This window comes from Eutrigla gurnardus (assembly GCF_963514095.1).
Source record: "Eutrigla gurnardus genome assembly, chromosome: 3".
In the NCBI taxonomy this organism is placed as follows: domain Eukaryota; kingdom Metazoa; phylum Chordata; class Actinopteri; order Perciformes; family Triglidae; genus Eutrigla; species Eutrigla gurnardus.
In genome coordinates, this window is record NC_139917.1 from 251,052 (window position 1) to 261,770 (window position 10,719).

The window sequence follows — 10,719 nt, forward strand, 5'->3', positions numbered from 1 at the left end:
GCGCAAGTGGGTAAGAGGGAGGAGAAGAAGGCGTGAGTGGGAGACGAGGCGTGGACTGGGATTAATACAGCCGATTCAGATCTTCACCAATCAAATGAGCTCCTCTCCTCACCTTTAATGCGTTAGGGGAGGTTCAGTGCAAGTTCCGTCATTTGACAACCCGATGACAGAAGCAGCGCCGGCGCTCCCACCACTCTCATCACGCGCTGTGCGCGCGTATCATAATAACAACAATGCCGATATTATAAAAAACAGGAGAGAGAGAGGGAGATGTTTTGGTCCGAGAGGCTGAGTTTCCGTTACGCGTGCCATCCGCCTTTGATCTGACGTCAGATGTGACGGGACAATCTATATAGATATAAATTCACGTGTTAATTCAATTAGTTGCATTAAATAGTGTTTGTTGTGATTATTGATTTAAATGTGCCTGGAACTGTGGAAACCTGCCTGTGAGGTCTCGGTGACGTGTGCGCACTGCGCGCCGTCAGCCAAACTTCCACTCCGCCAGCTGTGATTCGCATTGAATGAATGGACTTTATTTACGCCTTGCGCCGAAAGTAGACCAGGTTGGAGCTGGCGAGCTTTCAGCGCAGTCTCGGCGAGGCTTTTTGCCACGAAACTTCCGCTACGCCAAGCTGAATCTGTGACGCCTCCCCCTGCTGCGCCGCCACACCCATCTTGGCGCAGGCGATCCACCAAACTGCCAAACTGACGGTGCGCAAGGCTGCGCGGGTCGAAACTTGCATTGCGTCGGCTCCGCCACCCTGCGCCACCCTGCGCCGCCCTGCGCTGCGCCACGAAACTAGGGCCCTTAATCTCTAACATTATCATCCAGCAATCATTTAAAGCACTGTTGTGGAAAAATGAATCTGCCCAATAAAGATCAACAACCAGGATCAGCTCTTTCTCCGAGGTTTATTTCACTAAGTATTCTAATCTGCAGAGGAGAGTACTGTTCACCCCTGCCTTCTGATACAAAGGTTCAGACCCAGCAGGAACGACCCTGAGTCCAACAACAGTCTCCCTTTTAAGGAGGAGGAACCAAAGGACGGATCATGTCCTATCTTACAAAGACAAGATGTACAGGCAAGGTCAAGAATTACAGAACACAGGCGTCATAGTCCTGAAATTATCTTATGTCAATGTGGCACTCATGTTCATATCATCTACAAACAGGCATTCATTTTCGTCATAGCGTAACAGTCAGATGAGGAGATGCGGATGGCGTCAGCCTGACAAATATTCTGATTATAAAGTACAAACATCCAAAATTCCCATTACAGCACTTTAATACCGAACATGTATTTGTACAAAAGGAACAAATAGACTCACTAACCCTGTATTCACTGTTCGCTGCTGTAGCAACCCACAGGTTATTAGGAACTCCCATCCTCTTGTAGTCCTCCATGAGGTCTATGAAGGTCCAGGACTCTTCTCTCTCCACTTTGTTGACATTGGGATTAAAGGACAGGCAGTACAGCTCACTGTACTTCTCTGGGGAGGGGAGAGGAAGAAGCATTTCAAATCAGCATCTTATATATACTTACAGTTTTTTCAATTGCTAACAAGCGCTTACCCATACTTCAGATACTTTTTCTAAACTCTTAACACAGACTCACACCTACAAAACACAATTGGCCGAATGGATAATTTTCCTCTCAAAACACATTGTGTTAAATATATACTAACTCTTCATTTCAAAATAGAACACATCTTTCTCTGCACACACTTACTTTACCGAAACACTGGAAATCTGACTCAAAATGAAATTATTCTGTCAAAGAATAACACTTGTTTTCACTTCACAAGGTACATGCAGTCAGTCAGAGTACACCAGGTTTCAAAATGCTGGCTATTGTTGACATTACAAAAACTGCATGGACTTTTATGTTTCAGTTTTACAGGTATTTGCATGCAAAACATGCAATCCACTGTTTTTACACTAAATTTCTTGGTTGGGAAGTTGGAACTGTATGTCCACATGTAATGTTCACATTCAAAAGCATTCCAGTAAAAAGCAAATCAGATTTTTTTTCCTTTACTGTTTACTACAGGAGGTACAGTAGAAATACTGTTTACAGTATGATAGTATAACAGAAAAAAGTTTTACAGTATTGCTTACAACAAAATATCCATGAAACACACAAGAACATTCTGGACAAAAAATCAACAGCAAAAAGCCCAGATAAAAAGTTTGTCTTTTTCTGTTTCCAAAAACATCACTCCTCAAAGTCCTCCTTTTACTGTATAAGTGTCAGTGTAATAGAAAAACATAACCCCTGCCACTGAGTCTAAGCCAGACTGGAATCAGCTGTGGTTGGCCCAAATCAGCTGTGTGTCAATTATTCAATTGTTTGTTTATTATCAGCTGAGATATATTGTTTTTTAACTGATAGCATTGCAGAAGCAGAGGTTTCTATACTGTATCTAAGGTTTGGAATATTGTTTTTGCTACTGTGGGATGTTGTGTGTTAACATTTGTAAATAATACAAAACAATCCATAATTTTGTTGGGAGGTATAGCTTGTCTGTTAAGAAAATGTAAGCATTGTAGAAATGTGTTCACTGAGTGCATATTGTGTGAAAACGACATGAAATGTGTGATTGGTATGGCCACAAAAGGCCGATGCCAGGCCAATTGTGTTGAGAGTTTTGAAAATATGACAACTGGTTGGACAAACGCTTGTTAGTGACTGAAAAAAACTGGATATACTGTCAAAGCAGTAGACTGACACACTCACACATTCACCCAGTAGGAGTGAAGTGTGTGTGTGCCTGACATCACTCAAAGGTACGTCACTCCAGGTACAACCGTTCAACCAGGCAAGCAAACCTGGAGCTCTTGTTCCAGACAACATACTGAAAAAATATGCAGTTCATCAGATTTTAAAAACCCTGATATGAACATTGTGTGCATGAATTGCATTTCATATGCATTCATTGCTACCCATCAAAACAGGAAGAGAGGGGTTAAGTAGTAAAGCCTCTTGCTCAGTTTGACTGGGCAAGAATAAGAGCAAGTCACCCTCCAGACGGATGATTGGTTGGATCGCCGGCTCCTCCCGTCTACATGTCCAAGTGCCCTTGGGCAACGTACTGACCTGAAGGCTTTGCCATCGGAGTGAGAATGTGTGTGTGTATCAGTGTATGATTGTGTGTGATTGGCTGATGCTGACATGTAGTGCTCTGAACAGTCAGAAGACTAAATAAATGCAGTCTAATTCGAATGCAGGTCCATTGGCTGCCTGGACCAAGTGTGACATTGTAAAGTGGAGTGACGCCTGGTGCTGAAAACAATGAGAATTGAGAATATTTCCCTTTGAGGGCCCAGATACAGCGATACGCATCACTGGAAACGCGTTACCTGCAAAACCACTGTGTCCTTGTGGTACGGTGCACCTACATGACTATTCTCCTGTGTGGTGCGTCACTTTATTTCCGTTTTTTAGACGCACATAAAAGTTAAAATATTCAAAACTTTTCAGCATTCCTTAACTATGGGAATGGACAGTGACAAATGCAGAAATGTTGATATTATTGGTTTTTAATTGTGACCATAACAGCGCCCGGATCATCCTGTCCAATCAGCACGCAGGGCTGTGTTCATGCACACACAGAGCCCCCCACCCCCCCCCCCCCTCCGGTCGTTCCACTATCACAGGGGGGAGGCGGAGGGAAGTAATTTCTCGTTACAGTTTTTTTCGATTGTTTACACACTAAAATAAAAATTTCCACACAATTTGCGAAATTCTACTCCAAGGAGCAAAACACCTCCACAGATTTGCACAACATTACACACAATGTCTCATTCACCCTTTTTGCAAAACATTACACACAGGGATTTGTAAAACGCTACACACATTTTTCACACCTTAGACACAGATAAGGATTGTTACTTCCTTGTCATTACAAAGCCCCGGATTGCCAATGACCACACTAATAATAATCACATCCACCAGGTGGAAGCACACATGTGCTTATTTGAAAATGCAGCACTCAGGTGTGCTATAAAAGGCAGCAGGTGAGTTCACCTGTCTTCAACAAAAATGGAAGGAGCTAGAAGAAGAAGAAGAGTGAGAATGAGAGGGGGAGCTCAAAGAGGAGATGAAGGCAGTAGAGGAAGAGGAGAAGGAGGTAGAGGAGGAGGCCCAGGTAGAGGAAGAGGAGAAGAAGGAGATAGAGGAAGAGGTAGATAAAATAAATACTTGAAATATTCAGTCTGCAGCATCAGTGTTGTGCAGTGCTTGGTAAGTTTATAGTAGGCCTATTTGTGTACATTCTCCCTATATCTCAAACTAATCATGAAGAATGTTGTGGGTTTGTCACTATTTTTATGACATCTAAATTATCCCTTACATAACAATGTCTGGCCAAAAATCTAGCAGATGCTATTTCCTAAAATTAGTTTTTTTACAAATGTGTTTTTTATTTATCACACCAGTGTGAAACTGGCTGCAATAGTGTCTGATCATTGAGGACCGTGTTGGTTAAATGAAAACTAATAGCATTTTCACAAAAATGTGTATATGTTTTGACTGAAGTGTGTATTTTTTGACTGAAGTGTTGGGGTAGTAGCAGGAGCAGATTTGGTTATCAACAGCTAATTATTGATGTCAATATGATTATCGATATTAATAATTATATTTAATACATTATCATGATATAATCATGAATAAACGGGGCACCACCCTGGGATCAGGGAAAAGATAACCAAAAACTGTATTCAGTCTCAATATAAAAGGTTTTATACTCACATGCCAATCACCGTGATCATTGGCATAGAATTATAAAAACAATCGAACAATTAAAAAGGCGTGAAATTCGAGCACTAGCCTTCACAACCTGCTGTTATCCAGTGACATATACACAACAAGCACAAGAGACCGCTAGTTATAATATAATAAGATTTATTAAAACCAGTAATAATGATCACGATCAATAACACTGCAATCAACCAAGCCTTATTACCTAACTACCTAACACACAAAGCTAAGCTAAACAAAGGAAGAGACACACGTGGAGTGCGTGTGCGTGTGTGTGTGTGCGTGTGTGTAGAGAGAGAGAGAGAGAGAGAGAGAGAGAGAGAGAGAGAGAGAGAGAGAGAGAGAGAGAGAGAGAGAGAGAGAGAGAGAGAGAGAGAGATATGGCCGGGCGCGAACACCAGATGGAGCTATTCCTCACAGCGTTCAGGGCGGAGCCACTGACGTCAGATGAAGTAGCGAGAGAGGGGGAGAGAGAGAGGGAGAGATGGCCGGGTGCAGCCACCAGATGGAGCTATTCCTCACAGCGTTCAGGGGCGGAGCCACTGACATCCGATAGAATCGCGCGAGAGAGAGAGAGAGAGAGAGCGAGCGAGAGATGGCCGGGTACAGCCACCAGATGGAGCTATGTCCTTAGCGTCCGGAGACGGAAACAGCTGACGGAGGATACGTGTGGGGGGCGGTGTATGTGTGCGTGTGTGTGTTAGCGGGACACAAACAAAGAGAGGGGGAGAATGCGCGCGCAATATTCTAAGGCTCAGGAGGCGTGTTACTATCACACGGGAGCTCGTGAATGAACTGGTCGTTCAGCGGGACCCCGGTCCTTTAACTGATAGTAGACGCTCACTGAGCTCGCGAATATGGCTGAGGTTAGTCAAAAACATTGTTACAGAAATCAACCCAGCGGCGTGGGTACACCATCAGCATTCAAATACAACAACACAGAAAGCAACGGACTCGGCGGTCCGTGATCAAAACTTAAAACACGTTAACAAGAATTACAAGCATATCCTACACTATCAAACTTATGTCCCTGCCCAGACTGATAGCCTCTTACTGGTGTCGTTGCGTAGGCTGCGAGTCCGTGCCGGCGATGGCGGGCGGCGGCGGTAGTTCGTGAGTCCCCGGCGTCAGCGGGGGATGTGATGAGTCGGCTAAGTCCAGACGAGAGCGGGGCGTTTTTCCTCTCGTTGATCAATAAAGAAAACAGTTTGTGTTTCTTCCTTCTGCGGGCAACAATATAATCGCACGCTTGGCGATTTAGTCAGCTGACTTCAGACAGGAGCGGGGCTTCCGGCTGGTCACTGAAATAACGAAACCGTTTGTGTTTCTTCTTCTGCAGGTAAACATAGGATCGCGCGGTTGTGGTGATCTCTCAGGATCCAAAAACGAGTAAAAGAAAAGGGGCGAGTCGCGGAAAACGGGGAAAAACAGTCGCTCGTCCAGCGAGAAGACTGTGGCCTAAGACAAAGGAAACCCTGCAGATGTTATAAGTTGGTCTCCTGTTGCAGCGGTGTGCTGCGGTGGACGAGTCCACCTCCTGTTGCAACGTGGTGTTGCGATGGAAGAGAGAGTTCTTAAGCACCTAGGTGCGAGGAACCTTTGTTCCTTTGTTCTGACCACATGTGAAGGCTTTTGTAGGCCGCATTGTGTAGTCCTAATGGTGAGGTCCCAACAAAAGTGTGTCATTTTGCAAACAATCTAGGAATTATGCAAATTGAGTTTGGTGTTTGGATAATTGTGATTATATTTTGAAAAAAATAACCCGGTTTTCAAAATTGCATGTAAACAATTGAAAAAAACTGTAAAAACCGAAACGACCAAGGAAAAGAAAACACCGGTGGAAAAGAAGGAAAAAAAGAGAGATTGCGACGGTGCCCGTGATAAAACGAGAGTCAACATCGGACCCGCGTTTCCAAAGTTGGCGTGATCTAAGGGATTTCAAAGGGCACGAAGTCGAGGGGAAGGTGCTCAATGGTCGTGGGGGAGGAGCGTGAGAGTTGTAAACATTCAAAATCTGACAGAGTGCCCTCGATCCGCCGGACTTGCCGACTGGGACTTTAATGATTTATGATATAAACATGACGTGTTTTTCTCACGGCTTTTAGTCACACAAAAATGTCATAATAGTCTCAACTTTTCAGCAGCAGGCGTGGAGTTGCTCCTCAGTGTCACACTTGGCCTAAACACCTAATTAAATTGAGAGGCAGGCTTTACTCCTTAACCACCTCCTTCCTGTTTTGATTGTGGTAGATGTGTAGGAACAGACAATGGCTGTAGCAAATAAAAGGTTTATGTCAGTGGTTTTTAATTTTGATGACCTATAACTAGCTGCACAGACTAATCAGCTGTTTGACCTGGCTCTTTGCCGAGGGGCATATTTGAACAATCTTGTTCGTTGTTGTTATAAGAATTTTGTATAACCTCATGTCTTAAAGTTTTCTTTGTTCAGGTTACAGCTTTATGTGTTGAACTGTTTATTACTTTAGTATCCCCATTGCTGACCTAAATGTTATCAGAGGCCTGGTAGTCATGATGTCTTGTTCTGCATGAAGATTAACTGTCAATGACGCATTATCTCCTGTGCCTTTAAAAGACTCAAGTCACAACAGTGATTGGAGCACTTTCTCTGTAGCATCCTCACACGTTGTTGCATTGTAACTGCTCCTCTTGATCAAGATTAAAGTCAGACGTCGACTTTACTTATGTCTCCGATCTCCTCCTTGGGTGAATTTATTCGTTTACGGACAAATTCTTATAACAGTTGTGATCGGCCCCTAACAAACATTGAACCACTAACATTCATGAATACACATACACACCTGGTCGTGACAATCTGGCCAATGAGGCGTAGACATCCAAACAGTCTCTCTCCTGTGGGATGAGGATCTGGAAGACCTGGAAGTCCTTACAACGCAGGATCAGCTGACTTCCTGTGGGGATGGTGGGTGGCCTCTCCACACTGCTCACCATACTGTGCAACACCTGGAACGCACACATCTGTCCTATTATCCATTGTAGACATCTTGACCTGACATGAAGACATGCAAGAAAACACAACACACACAATGTTGCCTTTTCTCCATCAAGGTCCTTTATATGATAACTAATGACGTTTTCTTTAGGATTTTATTGCACATCGTGATCAAAGGCTCCCTAACAAAACATTGATTGTGGTGAATTTCCATCATCAGGATAATCGTGAATGTCGTCCCATGAGTGACTTAAAAAAGCTGTCTAGCATGCTATCATGGTAGAGGAGTGAAAATAGAGTCTTATTTCAAAAATAAAAAACAAACTACAGACTCACAATGTTGCTGTTTTTTATTGATTCATCCTTTATTTATGCAGGGGGAACATCAACGATTGTTTGATTTTTTCAGTGAAAAGGATGTTAGATAGATTTAGTGAAAAACTGAGAGATGTTTGATGCAAAACAAATAAAAGCACAGCTTGTTGATTATTGGGATAATACGCTGAATCGCAGGAATTTTGGCCAGGGTCACTGACGTTTTAGAATGATTCCATGTATTTTTAAAGTCAAGCTGAGAGCATTTCAACCATATGAATTGGTTAGTACGAGCTGATGTAAGCATGCATCACATAATGTTTTACAGAAGAGAGGGATGTTGGATTTTGACGTAAAAATATAAAGAAATTGCTTTTTTGTCATTATTTCAGTACAATATCGCATGGGATATATTCTAAAAGGCTAGACTGTAAATGTGTACAAATGTTAGTGACATCAGCACTATAAAACAACAAGCATCAACATGAGTCACAATCTGTCTTGTGAGCTCAGAGATTCAGGAAGGAATGTCCTTCCTGAAACATCAGTTGATGGTTTTACTCACAGGAAGTGAATGACAAAGAAGAAGAAGAAGTTTCACAGTCGTTCTTTTTACCCAAACTAACTTCTGTCTCCTTTGTTCTTGCTAAACACAGTTGGGTGAAATCTGACACCCAACATTTTTACATTTTTTAAATTTATATTGTTAATTTTTGCTATTGTTATTATTACTATTGTGTTTTTTGTAACATACTGTCCTTTGGCTGCTGTGGCAAACAAATTTCTCCGTTGAGGGACAATAAAGGAATTCTGATTCTGATTCTGGATGTCTGTTTTATCGAGTGAGGTCCAGAGGGACAGGGCAGTGTCCTCCACAAGATTTAAAAGTGGGAAGGGTGGCATATTTCTTTCTTGTCTGGAAACTCAGCACTTACACAGTCTGTCATCACCAGCTGTGATTATAAATATATGATTTAAATCATAATGAACCTCAATGGCTAGCTTCCTAGATCCTGTCTGTTTAATGAAACATACCCACTCTGACTGTGACACTGCTCAGGTGTAGAGATAGTGCTCATGATGTCAGGTGCAGCTAGATTACCCATGTCTCCTTGCGTGTCTCCGGGTTGTTTTCCACAAAGATGGCGTGCGTGGCAGAAAGGTAGAGAGTCCCAACACTGGCCTTTCTCTGTCCTGACGACCGGTCCAGGAGACGCACGTTTTCCACCTGGCAGAGGCACACAAGCCAAAAACCAGAGTCATGACAACATGCTGAAGAGCTAGGAAACATGTCTCCACTCAACATGGCACCCACATAAAAAACAGGGGTTCTTTAACTGTAATAACAGCTCTCTCTGGCATTACTCAACAGATTTCACTGAGCTCAAATTGAAATGGTCTGAACATGAATGTCATGTTATGAAGAGCTGTTACTGTAATGGTTGTATCAATACAGACTCTCAATGTTGTGTTAATGGGGGGGGGGGGGGCTACATCATGGTTGGGCAGAATACAAGTACACGTTGATATTCCGCAAGTAATAAAACACATACGTTGTTGGCAGCAGGAGCTCGTGATCATAGAGCTCCGTCAGGGACATCGGTGCTGAGCCCATTATCGGACACATAACGTTTACGTATCACAGATTTGTTGTCCTCTGCGGGAACCGTTCGTTCGTTAAACCAACAGGGATACACCGCCTGGACGCGGTGCTTTTAAACCGAGCCTGCTGCTAGCATAGACGTACGTCCTCCCGACGGCTGCCCCTTCATTCACGAGACGCCCGTTGATGGAAACGGCGCCGCGTAACGACTGTAACCGAGATGGGGGATATGGCCGGAGGGAGGAGGGGAGCGTGTCATTGAAGAACAGAGAGATTAGAGGAGCGGACACAGAGGAGAGGAGAGATAAAGACAAAGGACGGAGCGGGCTTTGATTTCAGTTACTGCCGTTCAAATACGGTGTCGTTACCTTAGGCGTCCGGATGTGCTCCATCACTGACAACCAAGATGGTGGAGTAGAAGAAAGAGTGTCCGGCGTGTTGTGTGTTGTTGTTTCTTTGGCTGTCATCCGTTATATTCCCTGATTCACGTCAACAAACGGGCTGTATTCTGTGTGGCTGCTGTACCCCTGCTCGGGAATATCTGCCATGACTTCCGCTACTGTATCGCGGGTTAGCTCTGTTAAACTGGAAGGTAAACGGCTATCAGCTCCATCGCTCGCTGCATGACCGTGTACCACACCAGCCACTGTGACCATGATAAACCGCGCGGCCTTCAGTTATTCCTTTCAAAGTAAAATACAAAATTCGGAGGAAGACATTTTCCCAAGCGTAGATAGTGGCATTTCCATCTGGCGTACTGTATACTGTTAATGCATCTGCAAGATATGACTCATAGCAAATTGCGTGGGATATTTCTGCCGGGAAATATCTTCCAATGTTTTAATACGCAATCGACCTAAAAATATGTACTTTATTTTGAAAATTCAGACTGAGCGTTAATTTGATACACAGCGCATGCGTAAACACATCCTTCTGTCCTTTGAACGCACGAGATAAAACGAATTATTGTTTTGTTTTTAACTTATACGTGATGTAATTACATGCTCATTGTGTTTTTTCTATATGTATCATTTATTTTTTCAGCATTAGTTTTTAGCGCGATTTTA

General features: G+C 43.3%; 1 protein-coding gene across 3 annotated transcripts in view; it reads right to left on the reverse strand.

Moving 5' to 3' along the window:
* LOC311010464 (phosphatidylinositol-3-phosphate phosphatase MTMR7-like) overlaps positions 1–10,279 on the reverse strand; it is a 29,825-nt gene extending 19,546 nt beyond the window's left edge. For 2 of the 3 annotated variants that reach the window (XM_084004968.1, XM_084004967.1), the window contains exons 1-4: positions 10,021–10,279; positions 9,152–9,277; positions 7,583–7,745; positions 1,337–1,494 (exon numbers count right to left, since the gene is read on the reverse strand). In XM_084004968.1, the coding sequence (XP_083861094.1) occupies positions 1,337–1,494; positions 7,583–7,745; positions 9,152–9,277; positions 10,021–10,119 (546 nt within the window). In that variant the 5' untranslated portion in view covers positions 10,120–10,279. The remainder of the gene's footprint in view (positions 1–1,336; positions 1,495–7,582; positions 7,746–9,151; positions 9,278–10,020) is intronic. The other variant, XM_084004969.1, reaches the window with a different exon arrangement.
* Between the last annotated feature and the right edge of the window lie 440 nt (positions 10,280–10,719).